The sequence below is a fragment of the Myxine glutinosa genome, chromosome 9 (assembly GCF_964187855.1).
Source record: "Myxine glutinosa chromosome 9, kmMyxGlut1.1, whole genome shotgun sequence".
NCBI classification, from domain to species: Eukaryota; Metazoa; Chordata; class Myxini; order Myxiniformes; family Myxinidae; genus Myxine; species Myxine glutinosa.
In genome coordinates, this window is record NC_136269.1 from 24,471,984 (window position 1) to 24,485,269 (window position 13,286).

The following is a 13,286-nucleotide window of genomic DNA, read 5'->3' on the forward strand; positions in this document are numbered from 1 at the left end:
GGTTTGGTACATTCATAAACTGCTGGAGTGTTCTCCTGTGAATTGCAGCTTGATTGTTTGCTCTGTTGATATGCTGCTCAAGTGAGTCTTGATTTGGTGTAAGTGGAGCTCTCAAACTTACACTCCATCCCGAACATGTTGTACCTTAGTACATTGACATTATCCACTCCTTTCTTTCCGGTGCACAGAGTGCAAACAAATTGTTCAAGTTCTTTATTCAACTGTGGGGACACAACGCATCAAATGACTGGCCTAAATTCTTAAATGTGTTCTGCCACTTCTCATCAGACAGCATCAACTTGAGTGCCTTTGTTTTCCCTCTTTTCTCTTGGAAATGCGTTAGTTTTCCAGTCTCTTCCATCAAAACATGCATGCAACACAAGGGTTGCTCATTTGATTCCAAGTCATCTGCACTCGACGATATCGAGCTCATCGCCATGATGGATGCAATGTTGACATACAATGTTGACATATCAGCCATATATAGACCCCCCCCCCTTCCGGTTATTGTTGTTGTTGTTGTTGTATCCTAGCATTGTTGCAGTACAATGGAGTAACATGTATTCAAAAGTATCCAAACTCAATACAAACCATTATCATGACACGGGCCTGTACAATACACGCTATAGGATCGCACGCACGAGCCGAATACACGCGGCGAATGGCGATCTTTCCAGTGTAGTAATTTCGGGCATATTTTTAAATATTCTGGAATCAGGAGCAAAAAAAAGGGAGTGGCAACATATCAGATGAGTTTTACAATATTATTTAAAATGTCGACATGTGAAACGAGACCGAAAGTCCAACAGCGGCGTAGCCAGGCTTGTTTGATGCTTTAGTTGAAAATAGACGTAATGACGTAGCGTGACGCAAAGCTGCCGCTACTTTAATATATAGAAGATATATTTTAGCCTCTAGTAACTTTGCAGTCACTACAAAGGGATTAGTGTTACGATTACATTTATTATAATATTAACGATACGTTATCATTATTACGAAAATGATATTACTATTAAAAAAACCGAGGCTAATTCCTTACTTCCGCGGTTACACTGCTTATCATCGATTCATGAACCATACACCGCTTCAACCCATTAACTTTCCATTCATGACATTGGGATTAAAGTGTTATGGTTATATTTGCTATTTTATTATTATTATTACGAAAATGATACTACTGAAACGATACACTACTGTATTAAGAAACCTGGGCTTAATTTGTTTGAAGCGTTCCGAAGGGGAGGCATGAAGCCTAAGGCCTATACATACCGTATTGTTGCAAGAGCCGTAATGCCGATGCTTTCGATATTTGATAGTGATTTTAACAAACGGTTTGTTTGTGTTTCACACTGAATGAAAAACGTAAAGGTAGAGCATGGCGATTGTGATATATGACAGGTTCGACGATATGTTCCGCCTGAACGAAATTGGAATCAAAATGGCGGTGTGAGGAGTCAGCCGCCGTAATGACATCAGATGTAATCACATCACTCTGTCATGTGACCAGATCCTCAGCTCTGATTGGTATATGTTTGAGGGGACATACGGACGGACAAACACTGTTCTAGAAGGCTCTGCCATAAAAATGGTGGTTTTGCTTGAAGCCCTACGAAAATGAACAATTTTAGTGGTCATCCCATGGTCTATCAGTGTCCGCATTGAATTCATTAATCTTGCTGAATTCCGCCACGATTCACCCAGAAAAAATTCACAGAAAGTTCATATACTTGTTGATTTATCTTCTTCGCCAACTGAAATGTATCACACGCAGGCTCGTTTGATAAAGGCAAAGCATTTAATCACAGCTCAACACGCAAACTTAATGCAGGCCGCCATCTTGCCCACTCTGTCCCCCACCCCCTCACGGAAGCCCAACCCCGCTCCATCTGCCCATTACTGTAAAGCACATTATGCTCCACTAGGTCCATGAGGGAAGACATACCATTGGGATAATTCCAGGTTTGGAAGTTAACAGATTGGGTTAGACACACAGAGTTGCAGAAGGCCTTTACTGCAATGCCATTGGTTGATTGCCAAGGCAACACACACCCAGCCAGCTGGCATGGTGACATTTTGCAGTGAATTAAAAGATAGTCGAATAGGAAATGTATGTTTGTCTTTCTATTTCGGTAATAATTCACGAAACAAAATACAAACTTTACTGTGAATCGGGATAAATATGTCACACACGCAGCTGCTGACAGTCCATCGTTGGAGAAAAACTTTCTAATCGGACTTAAACATATCGAATCGATTTGTCCTTGTAAAACACCCAACCTGTCCACCAAGTTTCGTCTGAATCAGTCCACAACGTATATCCGGTTCACAGACAGACAGACAGACAGGGGTGAAAACATAACCTCCATCCAACTTCGGTGGCAGAGGTAATAAAACACATCTTTGGATCCAAAGTGATCATGTTTCTGTCATCCCGAGATTAATGGAATGGATGCATTGTAATTGTGCCGTCGAAATGCAGTTGCACAACACAGTTGAACGGAAATGCAAGAACATTTTTGATAGAGAAATAAACTTGGGCATTGTACCTTTTCCGATCAAATGTAATGGATTCCGATGCACATGAGCTCACAGTCCAAGTGTAAATTAATTATCAACGAAACTATAATTACCATTGCCACCGAATGTGGACAGATATCTCAAAGAGTTGTGGATGGATTTAAACAAGTTGGGTGTGTGACCAGGAAGATTTGATTCAACTTTGGTGAAGATCTGGATCTGGATACGAGAATTTTTAAAGTTTCCACGTGATTCTTCCCATTGAGTGATAGGGCCAAAACCGATATATAGCATATTTCAAAAAGTTATTTATGGATTATGACAAAACTTAGGGGATGAATTGGTTAAGTGACAAGAACAAGTCGGTTAGATTTTGATTCAGGTCCGAATCCAAATCCGGCCTATCAGTGGGATACAAAATGTAAACTGTTCAGCCTAGCGGAGGTATGCTCCCTACCCAGTGCCATTCTAGTTGATGCACATTTTCTTGACATACACAAACAAATCTATCTTGAAATTGGGAGGACAAGACAAAAAAACAAGGTGGTCTAATCCACCCACATTCTCTCCAGATATTAAAATGTATTCTATTCCTCCTACTTGACCTGGACTCTTCCCCCTTCTCCCCCAACCTTTCTTTTGTACACACATATTGCTGGAGTTGCTGTGGAGTTTCTCGGTAGAACCGAGTTGGCAAGAATCACCAGGGAAGCCCTGGACATATAATACGTAACTCACCGCTGCCTCATGCTCGGAAGCCTCTGATAAATTGATCACAAAAGTTTGTTAGGCCTTTGCTGTTTGTATGTTTATTTGTCTGTGAGCAGGATATCTCAAAACGTTATGGACCGATTCTGACTAAACTTTGTGGATGAGTTGGGTAAGTGAAAAGACCAAGCCGATTCGATTTTGGTTCAGGTCCGGATCCAGCTCTGGCCGAGGGGCGTTCCAGTTGAAACTGTTTTTACCATCTGCGTGTTGGCCTAACGTGGTTCAGAAATTGTAATTCTAACCCCATTGTGTGCAAGTCCATGACCGTTGGGAATTGGTGCCAAACCTCGATAGGAGGTCATATTAAAACCACAGCTGGCTCGTTTTGGATGCGATCACTTGGAACATCCCATTAGAGCTTGGACAGACATCCTATGAGATGTACTAGTGAGGTACCTGTGCTACGCACGGGTGGGAGGCCAGAAGCAAACAGACAATGCAGAAACGGCAAATGCTAAAGCATGAAACCAATAAATTCCACATTCCTGTAGCACCTTCAGTCACACGTCAGACATGGACAGCAAGTTCGTGAAGGACTTCCATGAAAAACGCACCCGTTGGCAAACAAACTGGTACGTTTGTTCCATACCCAGTCAATGGCGAATCTGCATATGGCGATCCACGAATTTCACGTTTAGAAAGTAGAAACCATCATGGCATTCCGTCATTCACTTGAACTCGATATCTCTTTTTTCATTCCAAACAGCATAACGCTAATCACATGAAATAAAATTAATATAAAAAAATTAACTTTTAACAACATTCGTGACATAAACAAATATTTAAATCCTGATGTGAAGTTCTGTACATTTGGGTGAATAAAATTACGAATTCAAAATCGTAATTGTATTCACTCAATTCCAATCATCAATTGATACTTTAACAAAACGATTAACACGATTAACGTTTAACGATTTAACATTACGATTGAATGACGGTTGTATTTGTATATTATCAAACCCTCGCATTGCCGTCATCTGTCCACTTCCGCATTCGCGGCAGGTTCGTAATTCTCATCAAAATCGAAACATTATTTGTAAAATTTCAATAAACATCACTGTTCATATCGGTAAATATTATTCCATCGTGTTTGAAAAAATTGGAAAACTTGGAAAAACAATATAGCCTATTTTACTCCCAGGGGTCCCAGGAATACCCACCCAAAATGTCGTTGCGATTGGTTGAGCCGTTTTTGCGGTACCTTTGAACGGACAGACAGACAGATGGACATTTGGTGAATTATAGTAAGATTAGACAAATCAGCTATAGCCACAGATTTTCATATGAGTTGTCTGTAAGCTGAAAACAAAATTGAATATCTGTTCGGCTTTGCTGGAGGATGGCGTACGAAAACGATCTATGTATCTGTAAAAGAAAAAAAAACTATCGGAGACCTGAGGACAATGTGTCGCTAAGTGAGGGATCATACAGGTAGTGGATTTGACCTTGCGTCCACCCGGTGCTCCAACATTACATTGCCTTTCGCACGTGAACAACACCAGTTTCGGCCTTCGTTGGAGCAAACATTTGGAAATCGCAAATCTGAATGCAGTTTGAATCAATAAAAGTAAAGTAAGTTGAAAGATTGTTTCGGCATTCGTGGAGGTCGATTTTGGCTTTTTTTTCTTTGGATTCTTTGATTTGGATTTGGAGGTCGATTTTGACATCTGGCTCAGAGCGGTCCATGTTAATCCGTATTCATTATAGTGAAGCGCGGTGCTACGCACGCTACTTGCTTCGCAAGGAGGAAGCGGACAACGCGGTAGGTTTAAAGAGTCTTTATTTCAAGAGCTCCACTGTAGCACTGGAGCGCTCCGGGCTGCGCGCCCGGTGTATATCCCGCGGCCACGCCTACCCCTCGGGCGTGGCCGCCGCCCACTTGGTGCGCGGAATGATGCCCTCGCGCCAGTGAGCTTTCATGTCCGCCACACGCCCCCTCCCCCCCCCCCCCCCCCCCCAGAATTCTCGCGCACCTGGAGGGCCAGTTTGCGGGGCAAACGGCTGACCCGGCCGAAGCGCCCTCGGGCGACTGGCGGCGTCCGGGGTGCAGGGATGCCAGCTGGGATGCCTCCGGCCGCACCCGGGATGGGTGCAGGACCGGGGGGGCGGCATGCCGGCGGGCCTGGGCGGTGCCGGGGGTCCACGTTGAGGTGGGCCGGCTTGAGGCGATCCACTGAGACGCGGTCGGGAGTACCGTCGATGTCCAAGGTGAAATGTTTCACCCCGGTCTCCAGCACGCGGAAAGGCCCGTCGTACGGGGGCCGCAGTGGTGTCCGGTGGGCGTCGTGCCGGACGAAGACGTACTCAGCAGTGCGAAGCTCCGGAGCGACGTGCGTAGGCGGGTTTGCCCGTGGTGCGCCGTCGGCACCGGGGCGAACCTCCGGGCGGTCACCTGCAGCGCGGGGCGCTCCTGCGCTGCGGACCATGGTGCCGTGGGGTCGGGGAGGAACTCGCCCGGCACCCGCAGCGGTTGTCCGAAGACCAACTCCGCCGCGGATGCACGCAGGTCGTCCTTGGGCGCCGTCCGGAGGCCCAGCAGGACCCAGGGGAGCCTGTCGACCCAGCCGCCGTCGCGGAGGGTGGCCCAGAGCGCGGCCTCCAGCGAGCGGTAGAACCGCTCGCACAGGCCGTTGGCCTGGGGGTGGTAGGCCGTGGTTCGGTGCAGCTGGACCCCGAGCTCCCGCGCGACCGCCCCCCCAGAGCTCCGAGGTGAACTGGGGGCCACCGCGGTCGGACGAGATGTCCGAGGGGGCGCCGAACCGGGCGACCCAGGTGGCGATGAACGCCTGCGCGACGTCCGCTGCCGCCGTCGTCGCCGCCAAATGCACGGCCTCCGGCCACCGGTGGTGCGGTCCACCATTGTCAGGACATGGGTGAAACCCCGCGAGGGGGGCAGAGGTCCCACCAGGTCCACGTGCACGTGGTCGAACCTACGTTCCGGCACCGTAAACGGGGCCAATGGGGCCTGGGTGTGCCGGTGCACCTTCGCGCGCTGGCACGCGAGGCACGTCCTGGTCCAGCCGCGGACGGCCTTCCGGAGGCCATGCCAGACAAACTTGTCAGCGACCAACCTCTGGGAGGCCTTCGTGCCCGGGTGGGACAGGCCGTGGATGGCGTCAAAAACCTGGCGCTGCCAGCCCGCGGGCACGATGGGGCGAGGCCGCCCGAGGGAGACGTCGCACAAGAGGGCCGTGCCCGCGCCGTCGAACGGCACCTCGGTGATGTGGAGGCCCGTGACGACGGTCCGCAAGGCCTGGACGCCGGGGTCGGCGGCCGGGCCCGCCGCCATCCGGGCATAGTCGATGCTAAGGTGGACTGTGTGGGCGACGGACCGGGAAAGGCAATCCGCCACCGGGTTGTCCTTCCTCGCGACGTGCCGGATGTCCGTTGTATATTCGGACACGGCCGAGAGGTGACGCTGCTGCCGGGCTGATCACGGCTCGGCGACCTTGCCCATCGCGAAGACCAGTGGCTTGTGGTCGACGAAGGCCGTGAACGCACGGCCCTCGAGCAGATGGCAGAAGTGCCTGACCGCCAGGTGAAGCCCGAGCAACTCGCGGTCGAAGGTACTATAACGGCGTTCGGGCGGGCGAAGCTGCCGGCTGAAGAACGCCAGCGGTTGCCAGGCACCACGCACCCATTGCTCGTGCACTGCGCCCACCGCGTAGTCCGAGGCGTCGGTGGTGAGGGCGATCGGTGCATCGGGCGCCGGGTGCGCGAGCATGGTGGCGTTAGCCAAGGCGAGCTTCGCGCCCGCGAACGCCGCGTCCATCTGCTCGGTCCAGGTAACATCACCTTTGCCCGGCTTCCCTCGGAGGGCCTCGTGCAAGGGGCGCAGGAGCTGGGCGATGCGGGGCAGGAACCGATGGTAAAAGTTTACCATGCCCAGGAACTCGTGGAGCCCCTTGATCGTGCGGGGGCGCGGAAACCCCTTCACCGCCTCCACCTTGGCCGGTAGGGGGACGGCCCCATGCCTGGTGACGCGGTGCCCCAAAAAGTCGATGTCGGTGACGCCGAACCAGCACTTGGCGGGGTTCACGATGAGGCCATGCTGGCCCAGACGTTCGAAGAGCGTGCGGAGATGGTGAAGGTGCTCTTCGCGGGACGCGCTGGCGACGAGGATGTCGTCCAGGTAGACGTACAGAAAATCCAAGTCGTGCAAGATGCTGTCCATTAGTCGCTGGAACGCCTGAGCCTCATTCTTCAAACCGAAGGGCATCCGAAGAAATTCGAAAAGTCCAAATGGCGTGATGACCGCCGTCTTCGGGATGTCCTCCGGCCTGACGGGGACCTGATGGTAGCCGCGTATGAGGTCCACCTTTGAAAAGAAGGACATGCCCGCCAACCGGGCGGAGAAGTCCTGGATGTGGGGGACAGGGTAGTGGTCGGGGGTGGTGGTGTCGTTGAGGCGCCGGTAGGCCTCGCACGGTCGCCATCCCCCGCCGGGCTTTGGCATGATGTGGAGCGGCGACGCCCAAGCACTCTCGGAGCGCCGCACGATGCCCAGCCGCTCCAGCGTAGCGAACTGCGCTTTAGCTACCGCGAGCTTCGTCGGCTCGAGGCGGCGTGCCCGGACGTAGACCGGTGGCCCGGCGGTGGGGATGTGGTGTTCCACCCCATGCTTGACAGCCCCCGCTGAGAAGGTGGGCCGCGTAAGGGCCGGGAAGCTGGCGAGGAGGCGGGTGAATTCGTCCGCTGCCGGAAGTGTACAAACTAACCTCGCCGGGACCGAACCGCTCAGCAAGCCGTTTGGCGAGCCGCTCGGTGAGCCGCTCAACGAGCTGCTCAGCTCGCTTGCTTGCCTACCCCTCGGCCACGCCTACCCCTCGGGCATGGCCGCCGCCCACTTGGTGCGCGGAATGATGCCCTCGCGCCAGTGAGCTTTCGTGTCCGCCACAATAGAATTGAAAATATATTGGTCAATCTTCACCAAATATTGCATTCGAGCTCTGGGTACCCAGGGTCAGGTCAGAGGCCCAAAATAATTCCCTCCTCGCCCCTCGCCCGGCGAAAATGGGGAGACAACTTGCGATTTTCGCCTGTACACAGAGAACAAACAGTACAAGTGATTTCACTACTGACCCCTGCCAGAGGGAGTGGGTATTTGCGCCTTTTCTTTTTGCTCTCGGAGGGAACAGGTGTTACTATTACGAAAAGGAGACACTTCCGTCCGTCCGTCACATGAAGAATATGCAGGGCCTCAAGCAGGGAGAGGTTATTGACGCCATATTTCGCTTGTGGTGGGAGCGGGTATTACGAGTCAAATCAAACCCATCAATCCTGTATTTGGTCTCGTTAATACAAATGTTACAAATTATTTTGTTTGAAATGCAATCAATGCTGCATGCGTCACTCAACACGATTAGCCAATCATACTTTGAACCTGAAAGGAAACACTGATTTTACACTCATGTTTTCTTTTGCTTACCTCTCAGGCTTAATTTCCACAACAAGAATCCGTCTGTTTTTGTTTGCTGCCTCTTCTGGTGGGCTTCCGCAAAGCGAAATAACATTCGCCAAGCTGCTAAAGAACCATGGCTATGCAACAGGGATGATAGGTAAGTATGTTCCATTGTGGCTTTCATGAATTGGAGCTTTTCAAAGGGTCACTCACATCGTGAACTAGTGAAGAACAATCCATCTCTTTTAATATAGAACTTAGTGAAGAACAATCCATCCATTGATTTTAATAAATGCAAAGATGGTGTCTGTCTGTGTCAAACTATGCTTCCTATCTCCTCTCTTTCTTCTGTCACCGCTTCACGCATCGTCACCATACGTCATAGGCATAATCAACAATGTCCTACATTTATGTTTTGGTCGTGAAAATTTACTTACAACGACCCCATTTATGCCACTCTGCCAAGTCAAAAGTGGACTTCTTCAATCGTTTGCTAGGCCAGATGACATAACGGCAATCTGATGGGCGATGCTTCAAGCCCAATTATCACGTTGTTGTTGTTGTTGTTGTTGCTGTATAGTCCCAGGCAGGTCTCTCAAAAAAGTCCATGGCACGGAGACAGCTAATCAATCTCCCGGGAGCGACCCAGAGGTCCCCCACATCCAGGGTGGTGTACCTCCGCCTTCATGACGTCAGGGCCACAACATAGTTAGTGAGAGAGAGTGAGGAGAAGAGACAGACAAGAGGGAAAGGGCTGGTCTATGGGACCGTGACCACGCTGCCATGATGAATCCGGGCATCAGGGACGAATGGGGAAGATTTGGCCCTTGACTTGCTTTGGGTGTTACTGGTACAACCACCATGAAGAGGCATTCCGATAGTTGCTCATGGGATTGTTGTTGGTGTTGTTGTTTTATGGCCATCCCATCACACATTCTTGATGGGAATAGCCACTATTTTTTTCAAATTCTAGCCACACAACAAAGCAAACTATTGTTGGGAAGTAATGACAGTAATCCCACACAGGGTGTTGTAAGAAGAGGATGCAGAATGAAAGTTGCAGCAAGGGTGATAGTTCTGACAAACACAAAAGATTTTTGAGAACTATAACCCGATGCTTATCGAAAAGCTCATGCACCTACATGGTTCTGCAAGGAGAATTGTGGTACAAAAAAGACAGTCTCTTGCTGACCCCAAATCTGACAAGTTGTGACCTTTGACCTGATTTGTATTTCTAGCTGTGCATTTTTGAGTCCAAAGAGAATACTGTACTGTCAAGTCCGTAGCTGATGAACACCAGCCTTGGACGAATAGCCGGACGGTCTTTAATTCCGAGTAGTCAGGGGGCATAATCATATAATTGTTCACATCGTTCCACAAGCACCATTTTTGGACCAGAGGGAGATATTACCATAAGCTACCAATTTCTCGAGGGAGCCAAGCTGGTATTCCCTCTGTGGCGGCCATATTGGATTTGTCCAATATTGAGAAATTGGTAGCTTATGGTCATATCTCCCACTGGTCCAAAAATGGTGCTTGTGGAACGATTTGAACAATCAGGGTGGTTTTTGAGATTATGTCCCCTGACTAGAGGCATGTAGCCGAAATTGGTGGCTGGTCGGTCATGCGCGGGTGAAGGAAACCAAAAGCTTACCTGAATGTAAGGAAGCACAAGGGTTTAATCTGCAAACCCACAATGAACAGACACGACATGACAAATAAAAAATGCAACACGAGAATTTAATGAAAGTAAAGGTAATACGAAGGTGGTGAAATAAAGGGTGAAGTAAAAACCAAAATTCTACTTTGAGACTCCTCCACTCAGTCACAAATACGAACACACAAGGGGAGGATAAAAGAAAAGAAAATGTTTCCTTTTCGTGCCGGCCTTACCTGTCTCCAAAGGGGTGTCTTCAGCGAGTGGTTACGATGGTCAGGTTCAGCCCTTCCCACGCCTGAGCGAACAAGATGGCGACGGCCGACAAAGGCGCCGAAGGCGTGAGGCGAAGACGGCCCCTCCCTCTCCTCGGTTTCTCCAAGCTCCCGAGTAAGCCCAAATATAGCTCGCCTCTGAGATGCTTCCGGTAGAGCAAAAGCTCCACACCCCTTCAAAAGCGCACACAAATCCCAGCACACCAAATGCACCAACAATGGCGAGCTTCTTGTTCGTGCCAAGAGACAAAAGCGACCGAGAGAGCGACTCTTCTTCCTCCTGCTCGAAGCTTCTCTCCTGACGTCACACCGACCAATCATGAACCTCGGGGGCGTGGCCTGCCAGTTACGATCCTCTTTGGAGGTGGGGCTTAGTTGACGAATGGCTCTGCCTGCTTGTAGTGGAAGGTTGGTGTTGTTTTATGGATGGTTTTATGGCCGGCTTTGTTGTAATTGTAAAATCGTAGGGAAAAACCACCGAGGGCAATCACATACTGGGCGAAAACTAATCTTAACCCCCATCTAATTACCATAGCTTCACCCTTCATGTGAAGCATGTAAACAACTTAAGCTCCAGTTTCCCTACTTAATACATCGAGATATCTCCTACGCATTTATGGTCCATGCTATTCCTATGTGATCCTATCTTTTCTATGAGATTCCATCATCTACTCCCACAAATGTAATAATACTTTACTCCTGACATTTATTGTTTACTAGCAGGAGTACTGGGCATTGCCTGATTGTTACATATTTATGTGAATGTATGTGAATTACCATTCAGGTCTTTGCTTATCCGTGTGTAGTAGATTAAGGGTTGTTGTGGTTGGAGGGTCAGGAGCCCTTCTGAAAAAGTGTCCGGAAACGGAAGTGACCGGAAACGGAAGAGAAAAAGACGAGGAAGAAAAGCGACGAGTATTCTTCTTCCTCGCCCCGCTCCGACAAAAGGTGGGATCGACCTTGCGCTGCGTGGAAAAGCGGCGTTCCGAAGCCCGTCTGGCGAGAGGAGTTACCGGGACGGGTACCTACCCGGTGGAGACGTCAAGTTGACGTGGGGCCGTGCATCGACCCCGCGTCTGGCACCGTTCGCGGCACCGTCTAAACAGACGCGTACGGGTCGCACGTTGGGGCCTAACACGCCTTGCAAGCGGCGTGGGGCTTTTGGCTTGCTTTACCGTACCCGCTTCGCGTGGCCACGAGGGGCTGCAGCCGCGGTGCCTGGTACGATACCTGCCCGGTGGAAACACGTCCACCCGGGGTTCGTTCAACCGCCCGAGTGCGGCGACGCCGACCAGCATCTTGGTCAGGAGGGGCCCAGAGACATTGTGAGGGGCAGAGACCAAAAGGGGGGTCGTGAGTACAGAAGTGGACACACATATATAAGATGGCCATCTTAATCATATAGGGAATTGATTGTGGATTGGGAATTGTTGATGGTTGTTTGTTGGTGATTGCTCGGGGAATATATCCGTGATTGTATCCTTGAAATTGTATGATATCCTTACCCTGGAAATATATCATTGAACATCAGTTTCTCGTGGGTGGAATTCATAGGGATTGCGTGGCGAAAGCGCATAGATAATACTACTTGCTGGCGAAGGTCCTCTCACGGTCCGGGGGTCACCGAGACCAGGTAGTCACCGAGGGGACCACGTAACATGATGCTGTTCTAATCCTGTTGGCATTTTGAAGAAATAATTTTTGTTTTTATGGATGCCTAAAACACTTCCCAGCACCCACTATGGAATGTGGTCAGGGATCATTTACTCTTACCTTTGACGAATTTACAAAGTATTAGGCACTACAGAACAATTTTTTTTTAATACCCCCCGAAAAGGAATTTTTTTTTTTCAAAAATTTGTTTTTTTTGCGAAAAACACTCCCTGGCACACACTGATGAACCTCTGCAAGTTGGACGAATATCCGTTCAGCCATCTCTGCGAAACATAGTGACACACAGACAGACAAACGGCTCTCTTATAGTATAGATATAATTAATGTATGTTCGTTATAACATATGTTCATTGTATGTTGAACGTTATAATGTATGTTCATTTATCATTTGTATCACAATGAATAAGTTGTTTGCGAACAGAAAAGTGATATTAAATGTGGTAATTGATGAATACAAGTAGTCTGCCATTTCACTTGCATTGATATTGTGACGTCTTCTTCATTGCCTCTCCCTACAGGAAAATGGCATTTGGGGATGAACTGTGAAACAGCAAATGATCATTGTTACCACCCTCTTAACCATGGTTTTGATTACTTTTATGGCATCCCACTCAACAACGTGCGTGATTGCCACATCGGGCAAGGCAGCGTATTTGGATCTGGCACAAAGCAGATGATTAAGGATGAGTCCCCATATGTCCTAGGCCTTATCTTTGCCGTTTTGGCCTCCTGGTTGTGTGGTGTGTTGCCCTTTCGTGGACGGATATTGCTGTTGCCCATCATCACCTTGTGTGCACTGCTTGGACTGCTTGTGCTGTTCTTCAGCCAATTTCAAAACTGGAACTGCATTTTGATGGAAAACCATGAGATAATTCAACAGCCGATTAATTTTGAGAACCTGACACAAAGGATTGTGCATCAGGCCATCAGGTTTATTGAAAGGTATGATTATTACTCAAGTTTTATCCACTATTCACACACCATGCAAGCA

The 13,286-nt window shown here is 49.2% G+C and overlaps 1 protein-coding gene across 7 annotated transcripts in view; it reads left to right on the forward strand.

Moving 5' to 3' along the window:
* The window catches only part of LOC137435545 (steryl-sulfatase), a 70,633-nt gene that overhangs the window by 33,014 nt on the left and 24,333 nt on the right, over positions 1–13,286 (forward strand). For all 7 annotated transcript variants that reach the window (XM_068129434.2, XM_068129438.2, XM_078784198.1 and 4 more), the window contains 2 exons: positions 8,724–8,846; positions 12,814–13,237. In XM_068129434.2, the coding sequence (XP_067985535.2) occupies positions 8,724–8,846; positions 12,814–13,237 (547 nt within the window). The remainder of the gene's footprint in view (positions 1–8,723; positions 8,847–12,813; positions 13,238–13,286) is intronic.